Raw genomic sequence first — 27651 nt, 5'->3', positions numbered from 1 at the left:
TGATCACTACATCCCCCTTTCTTTGATGTTTAACAAAATCAATATCACTCAACTTTCAAGAAAACAATAAAGATAATATCAGTAACACTTTTGTTAGTGCTCTATAAACATAAACATTTTCAAAACAGTCAACACATTTTCAAAGCTTTACATTGTACTCAAAGATTAAGTCTATCAGGCTCTTTTACTTCACGTGTGGATCTTCTCAACACAGGTAAGTCTGATGTGTCTTCATGAGATTGTTCTGGCGGTGAATGACAAGATGCAGTTGCGGCATTGTCATCAATCTGCTCTTGTATAGATCGAGGTCTCCTTGCGATCTTTGCTTGGAGAGGGTTTCAGTGTTTCCTTCACTCTTCATGCCATAACTCTCAATGTAGTCAATGCACTCTCGAAAAACTGCTGGCAGCTGGATCCCATCATACAGCATAGTCCTCTCAGCAGCCTCGGCTAATGGAACACCAAAGATTGGCCTGAGGGAAGAAGGAGTGTTCTTTTTCTTTTTCTCTTTCCACTGCTTAACAACATCTGCTGCGGTTATATCTTTGGACTTTTCCTCCTTGTGTTTTTCCTCTTTGTGCTTTTCTTCCTTTGGCTTCTCTTTGACCTTAAAGTCTTTTTCTTTCTTCTTGGAGAAACTAGGCTTTTTGAAGACATGGATACCCTTTGGCCTTTTCATCCTTGATGGGCTCTCTGCTTCATCACCTGAGTCATCTGGTCTGCTTATGGCACAGTTTATACGGTAGACTCTCTTGACCAGTTCTAAGTCTTCACAAGCTTTGTCACCTAATAGTGAATCAAGTCTTTCAGCCACAACAGAAAACATGAGATGATGCACTTTGTCTTTGACTGTCACTTTAAGTCTGCATACACCTAAGCTATCTATTTTCTGTCCATTATAGTCCTTCAGTAGTACTGACTTTTTCTGTATTTTGGGCTTTTCTTTCATATTGTTAATGTCACTCATACTGATTAAGTTTGCTTTTGCCCCAGTGTCCAGTTTCAATGTAACTAATGCTCCATTTATCTGCAGTGGGATCATCCATTTGTCCTCTTTTACTGCATTAACTTTATGTTCAGCATTGTCTATTTCTGAGGGCTGCACATTTTCTGTATCTTTTTTGATATCGTCACATGACACCATTCCTACAAAAAATGTCTCACTTACATCAGTGTCCTCAATCACATTAACTCGTTGCCCTTTCGTCGTTTTTACTTTTGAAAAGCATTGTTTGGCAAAGTGATTCTTTCCATTACACTTTGTGCACATTTTTCCAAACGCTGGGCATTGTCTTAACTGGTGTTTGTAACCACAGCGTTTACAATTAAAAATGTCATCCTCCGATTGCTTTTCATTTCTGTTCTGCCCATGTTTCTTCCCCTTGTAGGACACAGCACCGACAGCAGCATTATCACTCATTACATTTGCATTATTATTGATTTCACTGAAAGTCTTCCCGTGATTTCGAGCTAGCTCGCTGGCTTTGCATATTTTCACTGCATTTTCCAAATTTAGTTCGGTTTCTCTCAACAGACGTTCCCTGACTTTTTTATCATGAATACCAAACACAATCTGATCACGAATCATGGATGCTTTGAGCTCAGAGAAATTACATGTCTGTGCTTTCAGTTTCAGATCAGTTATAAAGCTATCAAAAGTCTCATTTTGTTGCTGTGTCTGAGAACAGAAGATGTATCTTTCATACGTCTCATTCTTTTTGGGAGAGCAATGTGCATCAAATTTTTTTAGCACATCTTCTAATTTTTCTCTGTTCTCCGCTGGATTAAATACAAATGTATTAAATACCTCTATCGCCTGTGGGCCTGCAACCGTAAGCAGCAACGCTATCTTCCTTGCGTCTGGCTTCGTACCGAATCCGATGGCTGCAATGTAGAGTTCGAATTGTTGTTTAAAAATCCGCCAATTGTAGTCGACATTTCCCTCGAGATTCAAACCTCCTGGTGGCTTCAAATTCTCCATGTCGCTTTTCACAATTTTCAGCAGATCTTCACCACCCTGGTACCATGTTATGTTCATTAATAACTAGACATTCTTATTATGAACACAGCTAGCTTCTAGCTAGTTATTTATTCAGTACATGTTCTCTAGGTACAGTACCTGTAGAGGCTTCCATGTGTGCTCCTGTGTGCAGGCTGCCATCTTGACTGTTGCCTTCTGGGTAGCCTAGTGCCTCATGGGTAATGTAGTCTTAATATCATACAGCTGGGTAGTGTAGTCTTGTACATACAGCTATATACAGCTCCACCTAGTGTCCACTATAGAATGACATGCTATTGATCACTACACAGGCTGGGTCTCTTTTCTCTTGAAAACAGAAGATTGAGGGGTGACCTAATAGAGGTCTTTAAAATTATGGAAGATTTTGATAGAGTGGATACAGAGAGAATGTTTCCACTTGTGGGGAAGAGCATAACTAGAGGCCATCAATATAAGATAGTCACCAAGAAATCCAATTGGGAATTCAGAAGAAACTTCTTCACCCAAAGAGTGGTGAGAATGTGGAACTCGCTACCACAGGGAGTGGTTGAGGCGAATAGTATAGATGCATTTAAGGAGAGGCTGGACAAGCATATGAGGGAGAAGGGTCTATTCCTGAAACTTATCGAAAGCGGGGTAGGGGGAAAAACATATGATGTAATTAAATCAATGTATACAAACAACAAATGTGCAGTTAAAATTGGAGACAAACAAACAAAATACTTCCCACAGGGGCGGGGGGTGACGCAGGGCTCGCCAATCTCACCGACACTCTTTAATATTTACATAAATGAATTAGCAAAACTACTTGAACAATCTACAGCACCCGGCCTCACCCTATATGAATCCAAGGTTAAATTCCTCCTCTATGCAGACGACCTGGTTCTACTGTCACCAACTAAGGAGGGTCTACAGCAGAACCTGGATCTGCTGGAATCAGTCTGTCAGACCTGGGCCCTGACAATAAACCTCCAAAAAACCAAAGTCCTCGTGTTCCAACAAAGATCCAGACATCAGGGACCCAAAATAAATCTCACACTAGGAACAACTAAAATCGAACAAACCACTAACTACACATACTTGGGCATAAAAATCAGCTCTACGGGAAATTTCAAACTGGCTGTGAATGAACTGAAAGAGAAAGCAAGAAGATCTTTCTACGCCATTAAAAGATCAATCCAAATAGAAATCCCGTAAACAATGCATGCAGGGCAGAACTAGGCAAATTTCCACTAATAATTACTATCCAAAAAAGAGCCACCAAATTTTGGAAACACCTAGAAATGAGCAACCCCCACTGCTATCATTACGAAGCCCTGAAATGCCAAGAGAGGGCCATAAAGAATAACTCCCTCAGTCAACTAGTCCTGGGACTCAGTGAAGCAACCACTAACACTACTAACAATAACCAGCCCCAGGACAGTGACATCGTAGCAGAGAGAATTCGACCCAACACAATTGTCACTAAACAAAAGGAAAAATACCTGTCATATTGGGCAGAAACAACAAAAACCCAAAGCAAACTCAATTGCTACTTGACCCTAAACAGACAATACAACATGGCTGAGTACCTGACCATGGTAAAGGATAACAAACTGAGAAAAACCTTGACAAGGTACAGACCAAAAATTCTCACAAATATGCCCTGAATTCAGAAATCTGAATGACAACCAAAAACTCCCATACCTACTGGGGGAGGAGAGAAGCTGTGTAGCACTGGCGGCACACTATGTTACAGCTTGCCATGAACAGAGGGACAACCAGTAAACTAAGAAAAGAGTATATATAAATAATGCGAATGTATATTTATACACTCAGGGATATACCTGTTTATACACTGTATGTGGAGAGACTGGAGAAGCTGGGGTTGTTCTCCTTGGAGCAGAGAAGGTTAAGGGGAGATTGGATAGAGGTGTTCAAAATCATGAAGAGTTTTGAAAGAGTAAATAAGGAGAAACTGTTTCCAGTGGCAGGAGGGTCGGTAACCAGAGGACACAGATTGAAGATAACTAGCAAAAGAAACAGAGGTGACGTGAGGATTTTTTTTACGCAGCGAGTTGCTGTGATCTGGAATGCGCTGCCTGAAAGGGCGGTGGGAGCAGATTCAATAGTAACTTTCAAAAGGGAATTCGATAAATACTTGAAAAGGAAATATTTGCAGGGCTGTGGGGAAAGAGCGGGGGAGTGGGTCTAATTGGAGAGCTCTTTCAAAGAGCCGGCACAGGCACGATGGGCCGAATGGCCTCCTGTGCTGCATGATTCTATGATTCACAGTTTACTGACTAGTGAATCTCCTCCTGCCACCTCTGGCTCCCAGTTGCTGAATTTGGAATCCCCTGCCAAAAACTCTGTTCCCTAGCCCCGACTCCATCCCCCTCCCTGGCCAGTATTTCAGGCTGAAGCAGACTATTCACAACCTGAGTGTCCTATTCAACCCTGAGCTGAGCTCCCGACCCACATCCTCTCCATCACAAAGACTGCCTACATCCACCTCAGTAACATCGCCCGTCTCCACACCTTCCTCAGCCAATCTGCTGCTGAAACACTCATCCACCGTTTCACCAACAGACAACTATTCCAATTCTCTCCTGGCCAGCTCCTATCCTCCAAGCTCTGTAACTTTCAGTTCACCACAAACTCTGCAGACAGTATATTATCACACACCAAATCACTCCTCTGCACGCTGACCGACACTGGATCCTTGTCCTGAACCCCTCAACTTTCAAATTCCCATCCTTGTGATTAAAACATCAGCTGTGTTCCAGTTAATGAATTCTAATACTCCTTAATAAATCTTTTCAGTCGTTCTCCATCCCCACTGCAAGCAACTGAGAAGGAGAAGGAGAATCCTGCTGCTGTGGCGGAAGGTTGTCTCCGGGAGCTGCTGGGCCGAGCTGCGTACGGAAACATCAAAAATGCCATCAAGCCAGTTTTAATGTAGGTGATGCGTTTTATTAAACAATGTTGAATGGAGAGTGCTTTGCCCGTCAGACTGACCAATTTATCAGTAGCTAACACATGGGCCTAGAAATTCACTGGCCTTAGCGCCGCTTTTGAGGCGCTAGAGGGCCTAGCGCCGAAGTTATGGCCAGTTTAGAAATTGACAGGGGCCCTAAATCGGCGTTAGGCAGGTAGCGCTGCGCCGGCACCGATGACGTCATCGGTGTGCGCAGCGTCCCGGTTGCCATGGTAACCCGCCCGAACTCGGAAATTGAGTTGCGGCCGCCTCGCCCGTGGCAGCCGCAAGCAACGTTCTGGCAGAGGTGCCTTACAGAACTTTGCGCCGGCGCATTAAAGGCCCCGCGGCGGCCGGCCGCTTTCCCGCCGGCCGCCTGGCCGCAGCTCCCTCCCCGGACGTCCCCCCCCCCCCCCCCCCCCGGAACAGAAGCAAGCCCGGCACTTGTCCGAGGTGCCGGGCTCATTTTTAAAAAGATTATTGCGGGCCGCGGCCGGGTGCAGGCAGCTCCTCCTTAACGGAAGGAGGAGGCCTGCACTTCCCGAGCCTGCCGCACCGCAGCGGGCGCTGCAGCGCCGGAATAGCGCCGCGCGTGGCGCCAGTTTTGAGGCGCTGAGACCCCTCAGTAGCGCCGGCAGCCGTTTGGGCGCGGCGCTACTGAATTTTTGGCGCGCGCAGGGGGACTTAGCGCCGGCACTAACTTCCGGCGCTAAAGCCCTCGCTGCGCCAAAACCGAATTTCTAGGCCATGATATCAACAGTTCACCTCTGGAGCTGACATTGATCAACACAGTTTTAGCCCACAAGGAAATAGAAAAGCCCATGGACACTCTCCCCTACCATGGACTCTACCCACCCATTTAATCTCCTCCCACAGCCCATGTACACTCTCCCCTACCATGGACACTACCCACCCATTTAATCTCCTCCCACAGCCCATGTACACTCTCCCCTACCATGGACACTACCCACCCATTTAATCTCCTCCCACAGCCCATGTACACTCTCCCCTACCATGGACTCTACCCACCCATTTAATCTCCTCCCACAGCCCATGTACACTCTCCCCTATCATGGACACTACCCACCCATTTAATCTCCTCCCACAGCCCGTGTACACTCTCCCCTACCATGGACACTACCCACCCATTTAATCTCCTCCCACAGCCCATGTACACTCTCCCCTACCATGGACACTACCCACCCATTTAATCCCCTCCCACAGCCCATGTACACTCTCCCCTACCATGGACACTACCCACCCATTTAATCCCCTCCCACAGCCCATGTACACTCTCCCCTACCATGGACTCTACCCACCCATTTAATCTCCTCCCACAGCCCATGTACACTCTCCCCTACCATGGACTCTACCCACCCATTTAATCTCCTCCCACAGCCCATGGACACTCTCCCCTATCACAGACTCGACCCACCCATTTAAACTCCTCCCACAGCCCATGTACACTCTCCCCTATCACAGACTCTACCCACCCATTTAATCTCCTCCCACAGCCCATGTACACTCTTCCCGATCATGGACTCTACCCACCCATTTAATCTCCTCCCACAGCCCATGTACACACTCCCCGATCATGGACTCTACCCACCCATTTAATCTCCTCCCACAGCCCATGGATACTCTCCCCTATCACAGACTCTACCCACCCATTTAATCTCCTCCCACAGCCCATGGATACTCTCCCCTATCACAGACTCTACCCACCCATTTAATCTCCTCCCACAGCCCATGTACACTCTGCCCTATCACAGACTCTACCCACCCATTTAATCTCCTCCCACAGCCCAGGTACACTCTCCCCTATCACAGACTCTACCCACCCACTTAATCTCCTCCCACAGCCCATGTACACTCTCCCCTATCACAGACTCTACCCACCCACTTAATCTCCTCCCACAGCCCATGTACACTCTCCCCTATCACAGACTCTACCCACCCATTTAATCTCCTCCCACAGCCCATGGACACTCTCCCCTATCACAGACTCTACCCACCCATTTAATCTCCTCCCACAGCCCATGTACACTCTCCCCTATCACAGACTCGACCCACCCATTTAAACTCCTCCCACAGCCCATGGACACTCTCCCCTATCATGGACTCTACCCACCCATTTAATCTCCTCCCACAGCCCATGTACACTCTTCCCGATCATGGACTCTACCCACCCATTTAATCTCCTCCCACAGCCCATGTACACACTCCCCGATCATGGACTCTACCCACCCATTTAATCTCCTCCCACAGCCCATGTACACTCTCCCCTATCACAGACTCTACCCACCCATTTAATCTCCTCCCACAGCCCATGGACACTCTCCCCTATCACAGACTCTACCCACCCATTTAATCTCCTCCCACAGCCCATGTACACTCTCCCCTACCATGGACTCTACCCACCCATTTAATCTCCTCCCACAGCCCATGGACACTCTCCCCTATCACAGACTCTACCCACTGTAAGGGGGGTTATCTTACACCCAGGTAGTCCTGGGTACCTCAGGCTGATGTACAGTCCCTGAGGAGTTTGGGGCTTTTGACTGTTTATAGCAAATCACAGTCCTCAGAGAATTTCTCTGAGTAAGTGTTTCTTGGTTGTTTATACCAGATACAACCCCAGGCAGAGTTTCAGCCTGTCCCACTTAATCTAACAGCTCATTCCCAATTGCAGCTCATCCCCCAAATTACTGGTGTGAGGTTTCGAATCCCACTTCCCCCACTACTGTTCTACAACGCGAATTACAGCTTGGACATTTGTGACAGATTCAAATTGCAGTAACCAGAAGCAGACACCGGATAAAAGATACAACTCACTTTATTTGGACACGTAAAACACAGGCAAGGCAATAATCTCAGTACCGAACTCCACACAGCACTTCCTACTGAAAGTTCCTTGATGTCTTTAAACCTGAACAAGTTCTTAAAACAGCACCTTAAACATAGAACTTTAAACTTAACCAATCGTTCTGGGAAGGGAAAACATAGGGTGAAACCAAACTAAAATGACTTTAAACCCTATTCCTATTACCACAAGCCTCCCATCCTCCTATCACTAAGTGGGGTGATCCTCATTGAGGAGCGCTCATACTCACAGTCCCCTTTCGTACGGTTTTGAAAACGCTTTCGGTCCGGAACAGCGCGCTTTTCTCCCCCCTCGCTCTCCGGTCTCTGGTTCCGATGCCTCCGTGGTCCGCGGGCTTCTTCTTCCTTCCTTCTCGTCGGGCGTTCCTTCGACTCTGCCTCCACACGCACACTGTCTGTGAGATTCTCACCCCAGTTATACTGTATCTGGGCTTGAGAGTCCTTTGTCTTTAGATACCAATAATGGTCCGGTGATGGCTGTCCCTTTGTGTTCGGTCCGGTGCTCAAAGTGTGAGTAGGTGCGAAGTGTAGACTAGATTGTCCGTTAATCCTTTTCCTTTGTCTTGTTTGGCTTTGGAAGCTCCTGGCTCTGACCAGTCTGTTCCCTCTTTGTGAGGTTTGTTTTGGGTTGAGCTCTTGCCCTGTAGAGGTGTTGCATCTGGTGTTTTGGGTTGGGGTGACCAGGGCCTTTAGATGCTAATGGCCCCCAGTTCACCCTTCCTTCTGGAATGTTCTGTCGGTTGAGAATGATGTGTTGCCTTTTTAAAGAAAATGTTTTTCATGGGATCCAAAAATTCCTCCTTTCCGGGGTCCGGGGACCCCTTCCAACTCTGGGTAGAGGTTCTCGTATGGCCTCTCCCCAACTGGGAGACCCCCACCTTCCCCTCAGCTTAAACTAGAAATTACCACACACACACATTTCAAAATCACACAGTTTAAACAGGTTTCTGGGGAAATGCCCCCTTCTTAGCTCGGGCGATCCGCAGCTTTCTGGGACCCTGCTGTGTCCTTGGGATCCTTGTGACCCTTACACCACCCATGTAATCTCCTCCCACAGCCCATAGACACTGTCCCCTACCATGGACTCTACCCACCCATTTAATCTCCTCCCACAGCCCATGTACACTCTCCCCTATCACAGACTCTACCCACCCATTTAATCTCCTCCCACAGCCCATAGACACTGTCCCCTACCATGGATTCTACCCACCCATTTAATCTCCTCCCACAGCCCATGGACACTCTCCCCTATCACAGACTCTACCCACCCATTTAATCTCCTCCCACAGCCCATGTACACTCTCCCCTATCACGGACTCTACCCACCCAATCTCCTCCCACAGCCCATGTACACTCTCCCCTACCATGGACTCTACCCACCCATTTAATCTCCTCCCACAGCCCATGGACACTCTCCCCTATCACAGACTCTACCCACCCATTTAATCCCCTCCCACAGCCCATGTACACTCTCCCCTACCATGGACTCTACCCACCCATTTAATCTCCTCCCAAAGCCCATGTATACTCTCCCCTATCACAGACTCTACCCACCCATTTAATCCCCTCCCACAGCCCATGTGCACTCTCCCCTACCATGGACTCTACCCACCCATTTAATCTCCTCCCACAGCCCATGGACACTCTCCCCTATCACAGACTCTACCCACCCATTTAATCTCCTCCCACAGCCCATGGACACTCTCTCCTATCACAGACTCTACCCACCCATTTAATCCCCTCCCACAGCCCATGTACACTCTCCCCTACCATAGACTCTACCCACCCATTTAATCTCCTCCCAAAGCCCATGTATACTCTCCCCTATCACAGACTCTACCCACCCATTTAATCCCCTCCCACAGCCCACGTACACTCTCCCCTACCATGGACTCTACCCACCCATTTAATCTCCTCCCACAGCCCATGTACACTCCCCCTATCACAGACTCTACCCACCCATTTAATCTCCTCCCACAGCCCATGGACACTCTCCCCTATCACAGACTCTACCCACCCATTTAATGTCCTACCACAGCCCATGTACACTCTCCCCTATCACAGACTCTACCCACCCATTTAATCTCCTCCCACAGCCCATGTACACTCTCCCCTATCACAGACTCTACCCACCCATTTAATCTCCTCCCACAGCCCATGTACACTCTCCCCTATCACAGACTCTACCCACCCATGTAATCTCCTCCAACAGCCCATGGACACTGTCCCCTACCATGGACTCTACCCACCCATTTAATCTCCTCCCACAGCCCATGGACACTCTCCCCTATCATGGACTCTACCCACCCATTTAATCTCCTCCCACAGCCCATGGACACTCTCCCCTACCATGGACTCTACCCACCCATTTAATCTCCTCCCACAGCCCATGTACACTCTCTCCTATCACAGACTCTACCCACCCATTTAATCTCCTCCCACAGCCCATGTACACTCTCCCCTACCATGGACTCTACCCACCCATTTAATCTCCTCCCACAGCCCATGGACACTCTCCCCTATCACATACACTACCCACTCATTTAATCTCCTCCCACAGCCCATGGACACTCTCCCCTATCACAGACTCTACCCACCCATTTAATCTCCTCCCACAGCCCATGGACACTCTCCCCTACCATGGACTCTACCCACCCATTTAATCCTCCCACAGCCCATGGACACTCTCCCCTATCACAGACTCTACCCACCCATTTAATCCTCCCACAGCCCATGGACACTCTCCCCTATCACAGACTCTACCCACCCATTTAATCTCCTCCCACAGCCCATGTACACTCGCCCCTATCACAGACTCTACCCACCCATTTAATCTCCTCCCACAGCCCCTGTACTCTCTCCCCTATCACAGACTCTACCCACCCATTTAATCTCCTCCCACAGCCCATGAACACTCGCCCCTATCACAGACTCTACCCACCCATTTAATCTCCTCCCACAGCCCATGGACACTCTCCCCTATCACAGACTCTACCCACCCATTTAATCTCCTCCCACAGCCCATGTACACTCGCCCCTATCACAGACTCTACCCACCCATTTAATCTCCTCCCACAGCCCCTGTACTCTCTCCCCTATCACAGACTCTACCCACCCATTTAACCTCCTCCCACAGTCCAGTAACACAATTGAATGTATGCTGTAGTCTAGAGTCTCAACACAGACAACAACTTATATTTATATAGCGCCTATAATGTTGTAAAACGCCCTAAGGTGCTTCACAGGAACGTTATCAAACAAAATTTGACACCGAGCCACATAAGGAGATATTAGGGCAGATGACCAAAAGCTTGGTCAAGAGGTAGGTTTTAAGGAGCATCTTAAAGAAGGAGAGAGAGGTGGAGAGGTTTAGGGAGGGAATTCCAGAGCTTGGGGCCCAGGCAGCTGAAGGCACGGCCGTCAATGGTGGAGCGATTAAAATCGGGGATGCGCAAGAGGCCAGAATTGGAGGAGCGCCGAGATCTCGGAGGATTGTAGGGCTGGAGGAGGTTCCAGAGGTAGGGAGGGGCGAAGCCATGGAGAGATTTGAAAACAAGGATGAGATGCCTCCCCATGGTGCTTGATAACAATAGAGCCAACGAGACAAAGGTGGATCTGTCACCTGCCCTGTTGTGCCAGATGTTGTGTGTGACACGGGGTTGGGATGGGCGCTGTAAATGTAAATAAACCCTGGTAATCTGTTCCTCAGGCACTTGGATAACCACTCACTGTGGGAGCCCAAGCTGTTTGGAGTGCGGTGCTTCAAGATCATCATGTACTCTGTTCAGGTAAGGGTGTTGATATTTTGGCTTCACCAAATCTTCCTATTGGGTGCTGTGTAATAATTCAGCGAATAGTGAAGAGACTATAGCATCTTGGTTTACACTCTTTGGGCTCGAATTTCCAAGCCCCGTGGAGACGGGTTTGGAGGCGGGAGTGGTGGGAAAATTGCAGAATCGGGGGGCAGGAACCCATCTCGCCCCCAACCCGCCTCCGTGCCAATGTCCCAGGAGGCGGGTATCCGACCTGTGCTGGGAGCCGCCTCCCCGAGGCGGGAAGGGAATTAGTGCCAATTAACTGCCTGTTAACAGGGAGTTTTTTGCCTAATCCCTATTTTTAGCCCTGAAGTGTGGGCTTCCCGACGGCTCCGAACCACGCCAAGTTAGCGAGGCGGACCGTCGGTCTGCGGGGGTTGGAGGGGCCGAGATGTCTGTTGTGCAGGTGAATGATGGGTGCATGTGTGCAGAGGTAAGTGTGTGAGGTGAGTGTAAAGTGTTTTAATAAGTTTTACTTACCTTTACCTTCTCCTGCAGGCTTCCTCCTTTCAGTTCTCGGGAGTCCCTCAGTTCACCGGCACAGAAAGCAGAATGGCCGCTGAACTGTCAAAAGCTGCAGCCTCTGCTTTCTGGTCTGGAGAGATCTCTAACTGAGTCTGTGGAGAAGGACTCAAGTTAGAAGACAGATTGTCAGTGTTGGACAGCTTCACAGAGCTGTCAAACGCTGATTTTTCATCTGTCAAAAGCTCTTGACAGATGAAATGTCAATCACTGACGTCACCAGTAACCAGGTGTCCCTTAATTGGCCTGCTGAGCTCGCTGGGCGGGCTTAACAAGGCCAATCAAGGGAAAATAGCGTGGGTTGGCCACAAGTCGATGGAGGCGGGACTACAACCCAAAAAGTGCGAGTCCCGCCTCCATCACGTCCCCATTGACAAAATCCAGCCCTTTGTATTAGGAACAGGGCAGCACGGTGGCATAGTAGGGCAGCACGGTGGCATAGTGGTTAGCACTGTTGCCTCACAGCGCCAGGGACCCGGGTTCGAATCCGGCCTCGGGTGACTGTCTGTGTGGAGTTTGCACATTCTCCCCGTGTTTGCGTGGGTTTCCTCCGGGTGCTCCGGTTTCCTCCCACAGTCCAAAGATGTGCGGGTTAGGTTGATTGGCTATGATAAATTGACCCTTAGTGTTAGGGGGATTAAATACGTGGGGTTACGGGGATAGGTTGGGATATGTGTTGGTGTATGGGTTACGGGGATCGGGTGGGATATGTGTCGGTGCAGGCTCGATGGGCCGAAATGGCCTCTATCTGCACTGTGGGGTTTCTATGATTCTGTGAAGACACCATTACACTCAATAGGTCAAGCCTATCTCCTCACCTTCCAGGGTGCTAGATCTGTACAATAGGTGTGCTGGTCACAGTCAGGTTGTGGTAACACAGTTTGTTTGGAATGCATTGTTCAAGTGATTATTCCAATATTTGCTGTGGGATTTGTTAAACTGAGTTCAGTGCATTGGTGGAAATACCAGGGACACAGACTCAAAATGAAGACACTTTATTTGTAGAGTACACTCCAGGCGCATTCATTGCCCACCCCCAGTTGCTTTGAGGAGGTGGGCCTTCTTGAACAGAGCAGTTCTTTTAGTGATTGATGGTTCTCTTTCAATGATGCTGGGCACATTGACCCAGCAGCAGTGAAGGAACAGCGATATATGTGCAAGTCAGAATGGTGTGTGGCTTGGAAGAGAACTTGGAGTTGATGGTGATCCTACAACATTGCTGCACTTGTTCCTGGTAGTAGAGGTGAGGCTGGGAGTTGCTGCAGTGAGCTTGGCGAGTTGCTGCAGTGCATCCTGTAGATGGTACACACTGCAGCCACGGTGTGCCGGTGCTGAGGGGGTGGATATCAAACCCAGTGGCAGGGACTCCCATCAAGCAAACTGATCTGTTCTGGATGATGTTGAGCTGAAGTGTTGTTGCAGCTCCACACATCCAGTGGCGAATATTCCATCACACTTCTGAACAGTCTTTTTTTTAAATTAAATTTTTAAATTCGTTTTATGGGATCAGGGCGTCGCTGGCAATGCCAGCATTTATTGCCCATCCCTAGTTGCCCTTGATAAGGTGGTGGTGAGCCACCTTCTTGAACCGCTGCAGTCCGTGTGGTGAAGGTGCTCCCACAGTGCTGTTGGGGAGGAAGTTCCAGGATTTTGACCCAGCGACGATGAAGGATCGGCGATATACTTCTCAGTCAGGATGGTGTGTGACTTGGAGGGGAACTTGGAGGTGCTGCCCTTGTCCTTCTAGGTGGAAGAGGTCGCGGGTTTGGGAGGTGCTGCCGAAGAAGCCTTGGCGAGTTGCTGCAGTGCATCTTGTAGATGGTACACACTGCAGCCACGGTACGCCGGTGGTGGAGGGAGTGAATGTTTAAGGTGGTGGATGGGGTGCCAATCAAGCGGGCTGCTTTGTCCTGGATGGTGTCGAGCTTCTTGAGTGTTGTTGGAGCTGCACTCATCCAGGCAAGTGGAGAGTATTCCATCACACTCCTGACTTGTGCCTTGTAGATGGTGGAAAGGCTTTGGGAGTCAGGAGGTGAGACACTCGCCACAGAATACCCAGCCTCTGACCTGTTCTTGTTGCCACAGTATTTATGTGGCTGGTCCAGTTAAGTTTCTGGTCAATGGTGACCCCCAGGATGTTGATAGTGGGGGATTCGGCGATGGTAATGCCGTTGAATGTCAAGGGGAGATGGTTAGACTCTCGCTTGTTGGAGATAGTCATTGCCTGGCATTTTTGTGGCGCGAATGTTACCTGCCACTTATCAGCCCAAGCCTGAACGTCGTCCAGGTATTGTTGCATGCGGGCATGGACTGCTTCATTATCTGTGGAGTTGCAAATAGCACTGAACACTGTGCAGTCATCAGCGAACATCCCCATTTCTGACCTTATGATGGAGAGAAGGCCATTGATGAAGCAGCTGAAGATGGTTGGGCCTAGGACACTGCCCTGAGGAACTCCTGTAGCGATGTCCTGGGGCTGTGATGATTGACCTTCAACCGCCACAACCATCTTCCTTTGTGCTAGGTATGACTCCAGCCAGTGCAGCATTTTCCCCTGATTCCCATTGACTTCAGTTTTACTAGGGCTCCTTGATGCCAGACTTGGTCAAATGCTGCCTTGATGTCAAGGGCAGTCACTCTCACCTCACCTCTGGAATTCAGCTCCTTTGTCCATTATTGGATGTTGTCGTGGCCCACAACCTTTGCTGGATCCAGTGCGCTCAGCCATTTCTTGATATCACGTGGAGTGAATCGAATTGGCTGAAGACTGGCTTCTGTGATGGTGGAGAGGCTTTGAGGAGATGAGCTATGTGTCACAGATTACCAGTCGATTGCCAGTCTCTCCCCCACTCTTCTAGCCACAGTGTTAGTTAATATGTTAAAGGAATAAGGAGGTAGTATGAGAAGGGACTGGGTATATGGTGAGGGTACTGAGGGATATGATGAACAGGGGCTGGTGGATATGGTGAGAAGATAGGTAGTTGGATATGGAATATGGATAGGCTTGTTGAGCTTATTGCTGTTTTCCTGTTCCCAACTATTCTTTCATTCTTATTGGGAGCTGCTTTCATTTGAAGGAGGGAAATAATAAGGACCTATTCCAAACTGCACAGGCCCTGCAGTTACTGTCAGGTACAAGCAGAGGAAAGCTGACTGCGTTTAGCGCAAATTCCTCTTCTGCTGATTTAGTGTGGACGTGAACCCATTTATTGTAAGTGAGGGCAGTGGAGAGGTTCAGACTACAGTCTTGTGTACTACAGTCAGAAAGGATGGACAGGCTGGGTCTCTATTCTCTTGAAAAGAGAATGTTGAGGAGTGACCTAATAGAGGTCTTTAAAAGATGGAAGGTTTTGATAGAGTGGATACAGAGAGAATGTTTCCACTTGTGGGGAAGAGCAAAACTAGAGGCCATCAATATAAGAGAGTCACCAAGAAATCCAATAGGGAATTCAGGAGAAACTTCTTTACCCAGAGAGTGGTGAGAATGTGGAACTCGCTGCCACAGGGAGTGGTTGAAGTGAATAGTATCGATGCATTTAAGGGGAGGCTGGACAAGCATCTGAGGGAGAAGTGAATAGAGGGTTATGCTGATAGATTTAGATGAGGAAAGACGGGAGGAGGATCGAGTGGAGCATAAATACCGGCATGGAGTGTTTGGGCCGAATGGCCTGTTTCTGTGCCGTATATCCCATGTAATCCTATGTGTGTTTAGTCGTGTCATTTCAGAGCCAAAGAGGATCAGTGTGTTGTACAGCGATGAGAAATTCGTTTTTCCTTTTTTATGCTAATCTCAGGTTTTCCCTGGGAAAGGGGAGATGGTGGTTCTTTGCTTGAATGTGCTACCTTTGGCTGTGCTGTCAGTTTGTGTGGAATTAACCCTCTTATTGTATTATGCCCTAACACATAAGGTGTTGCTTATCTGATCCCTTTAATGCAGTGTCAAACTAAATCTTTCTAATGCAGCATCCTGGATAATCCATAATAAACCCATATTAGATGGACCGTGCAAATTGGATAGTTGTCAAAATCCTCGGGTAAACCATTTAGTTGATAGGATCAGTGTCATCTGAACATCCATCCTCACAACCTTTAAGCAGACACAGTGTGCTTTACTCAAAAGCATGTTTGCTTCTGGACGATGGGGAATGGTCAGTGCATTATCAGAGACGTCTATAATTCATCATTCATCAAAAATAATCCCAATCAGATAAGTTACCACAGACAATTCACAATCCACAAATTAAAAAATGTCATCTCTGATCAGTGAACTATCCAGAAATAATGCTTGATCTGTGAATTATCAGAAACAGTTATTGATCTGTGATTTATCGTAAACAGTTATTGATCTGTGATTTATCGTAAACAGTTATTGATCTGTGAATTATCAGAAACAGTTATTGATCTGTGAATTATCAGAAACAGTTATTGATCTGTGAATTATCGTAAACAGTTATTGATCTGTGAATTATCAGAAACAGTTATTGATCTGTGAATTATCAGAAACAGTTATTGATCTGTGAATTATCAGAAACAGTTATTGATCTGTGAATTATCAGAAACAGTTATTGATCTGTGAATTATCGTAAACAGTTATTGATCTGTGAATTATCGTAAACAGTTATTGATCTGTGAATTATCGTAAACAGTTATTGATCTGAATTATCAGAAACAGTTATTGATCTGAATTATCAGAAACAGTTATTGATCTGTGAATTATCAGAAAGTTATTGATCTGTGAATTATCAGAAAGTTATTGATTTGTGAATTATCGTAAACAGTTATTGATCTGTGAATTATCAGAAACAGTTATTGATCTGAATTATCAGAAACAGTTATTGATCTGTGAATTATCAGAAAGTTATTGATCTGTGAATTATCGTAAACAGTTATTGATCTGTGAATTATCGTAAACAGTTATTGATCTGTGAATTATCAGAAACAGTTATTGATCTGAATTATCAGAAACAGTTATTGATCTGTGATTTATCGTAAACAGTTATTGATCTGTGAATTATCGTAAACAGTTATTGATCTGTGAATTATCAGAAACAGTTATTGATCTGTGATTTATCGTAAACAGTTATTGATCTGTGAATTATCAGAAACAGTTATTGATCTGTGAATTATCAGAAACAGTTATTGATCTGTGATTTATCGTAAACAGTTATTGATCTGAATTATCGGAAAGTTATTGATCTGTGAATTATCAGAAACAGTTATTGATCTGAGTTATCAGAAACAGTTATTGATCTGAATTATCGGAAACAGTTATTAATCTGAATTATCGGAAACAGTTATTGATCTGTAAATTATCAGGAATGATCCCTAATCCATCGATTATCAGGAATGAAATGATCAGCAAGTCTTGCTACTAGGTGCATCACTTGACTTCCTGTACCTGCACTGCCCCAGAGCGCTGAATGTTTCTACCTCCACTGCCCCAGAGCGCTGAATGTTTCTACCTCCACTGCCCCAGAGCGCTGAATGTTTCTACCTCCACTGCCCCAGAGTGCTGAATGTTTCTACCTCCACTGCCCCAGAGCGCTGAATGTTTCTACCTCCACTGCCCCAGAGCGCTGAATGTTTCTACCTCCACTGCCCCAGAGCGCTGAATGTTTCTACCTCCACTGCCCCAGAGTGCTGAATGTTTCTACCTCCACTGCCCCAGAGCGCTGAATGTTTCTACCTCCACTGCCCCAGAGTGCTGAATGTTTCTGCCTGCACTGCCCCAGCGTGCTGAATGTTTCTGCCTCTCTCAGTGCTTTAGTAACCAGTGTTAGCAGCACTCGGAACCTGCAGTGTAGGCGCGGGCTGGGGGAGAAAAGGTGATTTACATCATCTCAATAGTTTGTTGTTTATCTAGCTCAAACAACTAGTGGCACAACTCATTACTCTCTCTGTCTGATTTGCAGTCGCAGCACTCCCACCTGGTCATTCAGCAGTTGGTGAGCCACCTGGATGCTAACAGTAAGAGCGCTGCCAAAGTGCGCACTGGGATTGTGGAGGTGCTGTCGGAGTCTGCTGTGATCGCAGCCGGTGGATCTGTAGGTGGGTAGGAAGGACCTTTTCTCATTGCTCATTGCACATGTTGCTTTGTACAGATCATATTGTATTACTAGTTGGACAACGTGCAGTTTTTGTGTTGCAGGTCAGATACACATGATGGAGGTCATTCAGCACATCCAGGAAAATCAGACAGCTAACATTATCACTTTGTAACTGCCTCATTTAAACACTACAGCAGCTGCTCTCCCATCTGGATGAAATGATGCCGGAAATGGGCAGGGATGTGGTATGACCGCAGAATATGGGCGGGAAAACCCAGGAAAATCCTGTTTTTCCTCATATCTCAATCCTCTGCCACTCAAGAGCAGTCTTGCTAATCTGTGCGCCTCTTGCAGAGTTTGATATCTGTCCTGTGTCTCAGTGAGCAGAGCTGGACACAGGGCTCAAGTCCTGCCCCTAAAGGTTAGCCTTTCACTGGAGAAAACCTGCGTGTAAAAAAGGCACAGGACAATGATAGGACTGATTTTCTACTCAGTGCAGCGGCGGAGCATGCAGAGTGTCTCATCTCCTGTTGGATGCTCACGGCGCAAAGCTTGCGATATTCTAGGAGGTGTGCTGATTTAAATAATGATCTAGGGCTTGGTAGTGCAGATGAGCCTTGCCTTGGGCGCTTGTGGGGTGCGGAGGGTGGGATATCTGGCACAGCAGCAGATTTAAACAACTACCGCTGTGGCCTAAAGGGGAAGTGACAATTCCAGCAGCGCACAAAATAATCATTTCCCTGCCACGAAAGAGAGAGTTTAGGGTCGAGCCCGAGCCCCGAGAGGGGGAAGCAGTGCCCTCTTTAACGAGAGAGCCTTGGAGGTGATACTGAGGGAAGTGCAGTGAAGGGTTGGGTCTGAGGCGCACGCTTCTCCGAAGCCTGGTGTCTGGGCTGCCATCGAAGAAGGGACAGAGCAGGTCATGTGTGAGAGGATCACTAGCACAGATGAGGAAAGGTTTAACACGAAGGAGAAATCCTGAATGCAGTTGCTTCATGTGTGATGCTAGTCATGGCTGCAACACACGCTCACTTCAGCCAGCTGCTTCGTGACTTTGGGTGCATGATGATCATGATGAACCTGTAGCCTTCCCCTCACTCACAAGGCTGCCCATGTTTATGAAAAGCTCACCTTCCAGCTTCCATGGAAACTTTTCAGGGATGTGGCTCGCTTATCGGGAAGCGTATACACTGAGTAATGTTTCCACACACAGCCCTGCCATTCTGCAGGCTCATTGACTCACATTCTATGACATTGCTGGTCCTTTAGCAAAGTGCCGTCCCTCAGATTATGCAGGGCACACTTACTGTATTGCCTTCTTACTCAGGGCCCACGGTGCTGGAGGTGTTCAATACACTACTACGACATCTTCGCCTCAGCATTGACTACGAACTCACCGGCAAGTATGATTCAACCACCAACATCAGTAACCAAATCATTAAAGAGCAGGAGGAGAGAGTGTTTCAGGAAGCTGTCATCAAGACCATTGGTGAGTGTTCAACATCCTTGTGCCTGAACCTATCTCAGTCTTTTATTCATTCTCGACATGTGAGCATCGTTGGCAAGGTCGGCACTTACTGCCCATCCCTATTGAACAGTTTGGGGGAAAATTTGGTTGATTTGCATCCTTCGAGCGCTAACGGGGCACAAGCAACCAGTGCCCGGGCACAATGCCACTAATGCCTCCCGTGAAATTCAGCGGGAGGTTAGCGGCAGCAGTATCCATTAGCGCTGCGTGGCACAGTGCCTCTGGCAATGACATCATCGCCGTGTGCAGCGCCCTTCGGTAGCGTCCCCTGACCTACCGCCGGACGCTATGTCCGACAGGGTCAGGGGTCCTATGTGCGGCCGGGGTGGCGTAAATTAAAGGGGAGGTGCCGGGCGGCCATGTTTGTTGCTGGCCGCCTGCCAGCACCTGCCCCCGTTGCCGTCCCCGGCCTCCTGTGAAGCCCCCCCTCGCGGCGTGCCGGCTGCGCTCCGGGAGCCCGGCACTTCTCTTGAGTGCCGGGCTCTTTTTCCGGCACTCCGATCCCTGGTGGCCCAGCTGGGCCCCAGGTCGCGCTGCACTCGGCCCCTCCCCTTTAATAAGGGGAGGAAGGCCTGCAATACCGCGGCACAAAGCACCACAATATTCACTCGCAGCGCCCCAAGAGGGAGGGGGAGCGCTTCCAGTAGCGCCCCTCCTCCCTCTTGGGGCGCTACCAGTGAATTTCGGGTGCGGGGGTGCGACCCAAATCTGCCTCCTTTAAGTCTAGAAGAGCACACGGCACTGCTGAAGTAGAGATGCTTCCTAGAATTCCTAGCTCCCCAAAAGGAGAGGTAAACAATCCGATATGTTTATCAATGGGATATACCCTGAGTGGGCAGGAATGTGGAGTATTTTCTGTTTCGTGCAGTTATACCGGCAGTATTCTGGACCACTGACCAGGCTGACTACTTCCCACAATTCATGTTGAATGCAGGGAGCCAAGGCAGTGACTTGGCATCGGTGTTTCAATGTAATGGCATGGCATGGGTTCATCACTCGGATTTCCCAATCTCAACATTATTAGGCGCCAAGCTTAGACCAGACATTTCCCTCGGAGAAGGAGAAACAGCGGCACCAACTAAAAATGGCCACTTATGCCAATTCTGCAGGGTTCCCACTGACCTTCCAAAGTCACAGTGGGAGATTGGGAGAACCCGCAAACACACTCCGCCAGCGAATCAGAGAATCCTAGAATGGTTACAGTACAGAAGGAGGCTATTCGGCCCGTCGAGCCCGTGCCGGCTCTCTGCAAGAGCCCTTCAGCTAGTCCCACTCCCCTCCCGTTTCCCCGGAGCCCTGCAGATTTTTTTCCTTCAAGTACTTATCCAGTTTCCTTTTGAAAGCGGTGATTGAGTCTGCCTCCACCACCCTATCAGGCAGTGCATTCCAGATCCTAACCACTCGCTGCGTAAAAAAGTTTTTCCTCATGTCGCCTTTGGTTCTTCTGCCAATCGCCTTAAATCTGTGTCCTCTGGTTCGCGACCCTTCCGCCAATGGGAACAGTTTCTCTCTATCTACTCTGTCCAGACCCCTCATGATTTTGAACACCTCTATCAAATCTCCTCTCAGTCTTCTCTGCTCCAAGGAGAACAACCCCAGCTTCTCCAGTCTATCAACGTAACTGAATCCCTCATTCCTGGAACCATTCTTGTAAATCTTTTCTGCACCCTCTCTAAGGCCTTCACAACCTTCCTAAAGTGTGGTGCCCAGAATGGGACACAATACTCCAGTTGAGGCCGAACCAGTGTTCATCATCACTTCCTTGCTTTTGTACTCTATGCCTCTATTTATGAAGCCCAGGATCCCGAAAGCTATTACAGCATATACAGCATTACAGCACAGAAGGAAGCCAGTCGTGTCTGTACCAGCTCTCTGAAAGCATTCCATCCTTTCCTATTTGAGGTATTTGAACGGCTGGGAAAAGTGAAATCTATCAGTACGTTGCAGCTAGCCAAGGGCTATTAGTAAATACCTCTTCCCCAGAAGAAAAGGGCATTTACATAAGAAAATAAGAAATAGGAGCAGGAGTCAGCCATACGGCCCCTCGAGCCTACTCCGCCATTCAGTAAGATCATGGCTGATCATCGACCTCAACTCCACTTTCCCTCCCGATTCCCATATCCCTTGATCCCTAAAGTTCAAAAATCTATCTGTCGTATTATCTCCTGATGGTTTATTTCAATTTACGGTACTTCATTCTGCACAGCGCTCCCACTACCTGTCAAAGGTTGATGGGTGAGCTATTGAGACTCCATACAGACTATACCGTTGTGGATGTGTTTGACGTATTCATTTTTAGTAAGGACTGGAAGACTACCTGGAAAATGTAGAAGCAGTCCTAGAGTCTGAGACGGGCTAATTTAACAGCCAATCCGGCTGTGTGACGGGCAACGCAGGAGACCGAGTATTTAGGGTATAACCTGGGAGGGCGTTTAGAGCAATCACAAATTGGGAAGCCATGCAAAATTGTCGCTGGCCAGTTAATAAAAAGTAAGTAGTGTAATTTGTAGGCCTGGTCAGGTGGTACAAGCGATTTATGAAATGTTTTGCCAGGAGAGATCGGTGCCATTACCAGCTCACAAACAGGAAGGCATGGTGAATGGAATGGTCTTGTACAGGCCGCCTTCCTGAGTCTGAAGGGGATTGTGTTCAAAGCCCACCTTGATCAGCCTAGACTTTGCACAGCCATTCGTCCTTCAGACTGGTGTGTGCGACGCAGGATTGGGGTCGGGACTTTGGCAGGTTGGGGGAGAAAGAACAGCCAATCTGTGAGTGGGAAGCATGATGCTCTGGGGGAAAGGAGTGCTTGGCCATCACATGGCCGCTGGAATCTCTTTGCTATTACATGTTGGGAGGGAGCTTGGGAGTGGGGGATGGGTGGTGCACCCCTTACAACATAACACTCACTCTGGGTTCAGTCCGTGTCTCACTCTGGGTTCAGTCCGTGTTCACTCTGGGTTCATTCCGTGTCTCACTCTAGGTTCAATCCGTGTCTCACTCTGGGTTCAGTCCGCGTCTCACTCTGGGTTCAGTCCGTGTCTCACTCTGGGTTCAGTCCATGTCTCACTCTGGGTTCAGTCCGTGTCTCACTCTGGGTTCAGTCCGTGTTCACTCTGGGTTCAGTCCGTGTTCACTCTGGGTTCAGTCCGTGTTCACTCTGGGTTCAGTCCGTGTCTCACTCTGGGTTCAGTCCGCGTCTCACTCTGGGTTCAGTCCGTGTCTCACTCTGGGTTCAGTCCGCGTCTCACTCTGGGTTCAGTCCGTGTCTCACTCTGGGTTCAGTCCATGTCTCACTCTGGGTTCAGTCTGCGTCTCACTCTGAGATCAGTCCGTGTCTCACTCTCGGTTCAGTCTGCGTCTCTCTCTGGGTTCAGTCCGTGTTCACTCTGGGTTCAGTCCGTGTCTCACTCTGGGTTCAGACCGTGTCTCACTCTGGGTTCAGTCCGTGTCTCACTCTGGGTTCAGTCCGTGCCTCACTCCGGGTTCAGTCCATGTCTCACTCCGGGTTCAGTCCATGTCTCACTCTGGGTTCAGTCCGTGTCTCACTCTGGGTTCAGTCCGTGTCTCACTCTGGGTTCAGTCCGTGTCTCACTCTGGGTTCAGTCCGTGTCTCACTCTGGGTTCAGTCCATGTCTCACTCTGGGTTCAGACCGTGTCTCACTCTGGGTTCAGTCCGTGTCTCACTCTGGGTTCAGTCCGTGCCTCACTCCGGGTTCAGTCCATGTCTCACTCCGGGTTCAGTCCATGTCTCACTCTGGGTTCAGTCCGTGTCTCACTCTGGGTTCAGTCCGTGTCTCACTCTGGGTTCAGTCCGTGTCTCACTCTGGGTTCAGTCCGTGTCTCACTCTGGGTTCAGTCCATGTCTCACTCTGGGTTCAGACCGTGTCTCACTCTGGGTTCAGTCCGCATCTCTCTCTGGGTTCAGTCCATGTCTCACTCTGGGTTCAGTCCGTGTTAACTCTGGGTTCAGTCCGCGTCTCACTCTAGGTTCAATCCGCGTCTCACTCTGGGTTCAGTCCGCGTCTCTCTCTGGGTTCAGTCCGTGTTAACTCTGGGTTCAGTCCATGTCTCACTCTGGGTTCAGTCCGTGTCTCACTCTGGGTTCAGTCCGTGCCTCACTCTGGGTTCAGACCGTGTCTCACTCTGGGTTCAGTCCGCGTCTCACTCTGGGTTCAGTCCGTGTCTCACTCTGGGTTCAGACCGTGTCTCACTCTGGGCTCAGACCGTGTCTCACTCTGGGTTCAGTCCGTGTCTCACTCTGGGTTCAGTCCGCGTCTCACTCTGGGTTCAGTCCGTGTCTCACTCTGGGTTCAGTCCGTGTCTCACTCTGGGTTCAGTCCGTGTCTCACTCTGGGTTCAGTCCGTGTCTCACTCTGGGTTCAGTCCGCGTCTCACTCTGGGTTCAGTCCGTGTTAACTCTGGGTTCAGTCCGTGTCTCACTCTGGGTTCAGTCCGTGTCTCACTCTGGGTTCAGACCGTGTCTCACTCTGGGTTCAGTCCGTGTCTCACTCTGGGTTCAGTCCGTGCCTCACTCCGGGTTCAGTCCATGTCTCACTCCGGGTTCAGTCCATGTCTCACTCTGGGTTCAGTCCGTGTCTCACTCTGGGTTCAGTCCGTGTCTCACTCTGGGTTCAGTCCGTGTCTCACTCTGGGTTCAGTCCGTGTCTCACTCTGGGTTCAGTCCATGTCTCACTCTGGGTTCAGACCGTGTCTCACTCTGGGTTCAGTCCGTGTCTCACTCTGGGTTCAGTCCGTGCCTCACTCCGGGTTCAGTCCATGTCTCACTCCGGGTTCAGTCCATGTCTCACTCTGGGTTCAGTCCGTGTCTCACTCTGGGTTCAGTCCGTGTCTCACTCTGGGTTCAGTCCGTGTCTCACTCTGGGTTCAGTCCGTGTCTCACTCTGGGTTCAGTCCATGTCTCACTCTGGGTTCAGACCGTGTCTCACTCTGGGTTCAGTCCGCATCTCTCTCTGGGTTCAGTCCATGTCTCACTCTGGGTTCAGTCCGTGTTAACTCTGGGTTCAGTCCGCGTCTCACTCTAGGTTCAATCCGCGTCTCACTCTGGGTTCAGTCCGCGTCTCTCTCTGGGTTCAGTCCGTGTTAACTCTGGGTTCAGTCCATGTCTCACTCTGGGTTCAGTCCGTGTCTCACTCTGGGTTCAGTCCGTGCCTCACTCTGGGTTCAGACCGTGTCTCACTCTGGGTTCAGTCCGCGTCTCACTCTGGGTTCAGTCCGTGTCTCACTCTGGGTTCAGACCGTGTCTCACTCTGGGCTCAGACCGTGTCTCACTCTGGGTTCAGTCCGCGTCTCACTCTGGGTTCAGTCCGCGTCTCACTCTGGGTTCAGTCCGTGTCTCACTCTGGGTTCAGTCCGTGTCTCACTCTGGGTTCAGTCCGTGTCTCACTCTGGGTTCAGTCCGTGTCTCACTCTGGGTTCAGTCCGCGTCTCACTCTGGGTTCAGTCCGTGTTAACTCTGGGTTCAGTCCGTGTCTCACTCTGGGTTCAGTCCGTGTCTCACTCTGAGATCAGTCCGTGTCTCACTCTGGGTTCAGTCTTTGTCTCACTCTGGGTTCAGTCCGTGTTCACTCTGGGTTCAGTCCGTGTCTCACTCTGGGTTCAGTCCGTGCCTCACTCTGGGTTCAGTCCGTGTCTCACTCTGGGTTCAGTCCGTGTCTCACTCTGGGTTCAGTCCGTGCCTCACTCTGGGTTCAGACCGTGTCTCACTCTGAGATCAGTCCGTGTCTCACTCTGGGTTCAGTCTTTGTCTCACTCTGGGTTCAGTCCGTGTTCACTCTGGGTTCAGTCCGTGTCTCACTCTGGGTTCAGTCCGTGCCTCACTCTGGGTTCAGACCGTGTCTCACTCTGGGTTCAGTCCGCGTCTCACTCTGGGTTCAGTCCGTGTCTCACTCTGGGTTCAGACCGTGTCTCACTCTGGGTTCAGTCCGCGTCTCACTCTGGGTTCAGTCCGTGCCTCACTCTGGGTTCAGTCCGTGTCTCACTCTGGGTTCAGTCCGTGCCTCACTCTGGGTTCAGACCGTGTCTCACTCTGGGTTCAGTCCGCGTCTCACTCTGGGTTCAGACCGTGTCTCACTCTGGGTTCAGACCGTGTCTCACTCTGGGTTCAGTCCGCGTCTCACTCTGGGTTCAGTCCGTGCCTCACTCTGGGTTCAGTCCATGCCTCACTCCGGGTTCAGACCGTGTCTCACACTGGGTTCAGTCCGTGTCTCACTCTGCGTTCGGTTGCTGCTATACCACACTTACTTTGGCTATTGCTGACTATTCCAGTGCCAGTGAATGCTGCTGACTGTTCACCGGGATTGTTGACTGTTCATTGGGATTGCTGACTGTTCACTGGGATTGCAGACTGTTCACTGGGTTTGTTGTCTGTTCACTGGGATTGTTGACTGTTCACTGGGATTGTTGACTGTACACTGGGATTGCTGACTGTTCACTGGGATTGTTGACTGTTCATTGGGTTTGTTGACTGTTCACTGGGATTGCTGACTGTTCACTGGGATTGTTGACTGTACACTGGGATTGTTGACTGTTCACTGGGATTGTTGACTGTTCACTGGGATTGTTGACTGTTCACTCGGATTGTTGACTGTTCACTGGGATTGTTGACTGTACACTGGGATTGCTGACTTCACTGGGATTGTTCTCTGTTCACTGGGATTGCTGATTGTTCACTGGGATTGTTGACTGTTCACTGGGATTGTTGACTGTTCACTGGGATTGTTGACTGTTCACTGGGATTGTTGACTGTTCACTGGGATTGCTGACTGTTCACTGGGATTGTTGACTGTTCACTGGGATTGTTGTTTATTCACTGGGATTGTTGTTTGTTCACTGGGATTGTTGTTTTTTCACTGGGATTGTTGTTTGTTCACTGGGATTGTTGACTATTCACTGGGATTGTTGACTGTTCATTGGGATTGTTGACTGTTCACTGGGATTGTTGACTGTTCATAGGGATTGCTGACTGTTCACTGGGATTGCTTACTGTTCACTGGGATTGTTGTCTGTTCACTGGGATTGCTGATTCTTCACTGGGATTGTTTACTGTACAGTGGGATTGTTGTCTGTTCACTGGGATTCTTGACTGTTCACTGGGATTGTTGAATATTCACTGGGATTGTCTGTTCACTGGGATTGTTGTCTGTTCACTGAGATTGTTGTCTGTTCACTGGGATTGTTGTCTGTTCACTGGGATTGTTGTCTGTTCACTGGGATTGCTGACTGTTCACTGGGATTGCTGACTGTTCACTGGGATTGCTGACTGTTCACTGGGATTGTTGACTGTTCACTGGGATTGTTGACTGTTCACTGGGATTGTTGACTGTTCATTGGGATTGTTGACTGTTCACTGGGATTGTTGATTGTACACTGGGATTGCTGACTGTTCACTGGGATTGTTGTCTGTTCACTGGGATTGTTGACTGTTCAATGGGATTGTTGACTGTTCACTGGGATTGTTGACTGTTCACTGGGACTCTTGACTGTTCACTGGGATTGTTGACTGTTCACTGGGATTGCTGACAGTTCACTGGGATTGCTGACTGTTCACTGGGATTGTTGACTGTACACTGGGATTGTTGTCTGTTCACTGGGATTCTTGACTGTATACTGGGATTGTTGAATGTTCACTGGGATTGTTGTATGTTCACTGGGATTGTTGTCTGTTCACTGGGATTGTTGACTGTTCACTGGGATTGCTGACTGTTCACTGGGATTGCTGACTGTTCACTGGGATTGTTGACTGTTCACTGGGATTGCTGACTGTTCACTGGGATTGTTGACTGTTCACTGGGATTGTTGACTGTACACTGGGATTGCTGACTGTTCACTGGGATTGTTGACTGTTCACTGGGATTGCTGACTGTTCACTGGGATTGTTGACT

The 27651-nt window shown here is 48.8% G+C and overlaps 1 protein-coding gene across 1 annotated transcript in view; it reads left to right on the top strand.

The window, feature by feature from the left end:
• The window catches only part of LOC147120803 (protein EFR3 homolog B-like), a 133037-nt gene that overhangs the window by 44674 nt on the left and 60712 nt on the right, over window positions 1–27651 (top strand). Inside the window, exons 6-9 of the mRNA XM_085977130.1 lie at window positions 4802–4936; window positions 11548–11626; window positions 18088–18223; window positions 19550–19711. Of these exons, the coding sequence (XP_085833256.1) occupies window positions 4802–4936; window positions 11548–11626; window positions 18088–18223; window positions 19550–19711 (512 nt within the window). The remainder of the gene's footprint in view (window positions 1–4801; window positions 4937–11547; window positions 11627–18087; window positions 18224–19549; window positions 19712–27651) is intronic.

The sequence above is a fragment of the Somniosus microcephalus genome, chromosome 3 (assembly GCF_052327205.1).
Source record: "Somniosus microcephalus isolate GS21.2 chromosome 3, FLI_Smic_1.0, whole genome shotgun sequence".
In the NCBI taxonomy this organism is placed as follows: domain Eukaryota; kingdom Metazoa; phylum Chordata; class Chondrichthyes; order Squaliformes; family Somniosidae; genus Somniosus; species Somniosus microcephalus.
This window is presented reverse-complemented; position numbering and strand designations above follow the sequence as displayed.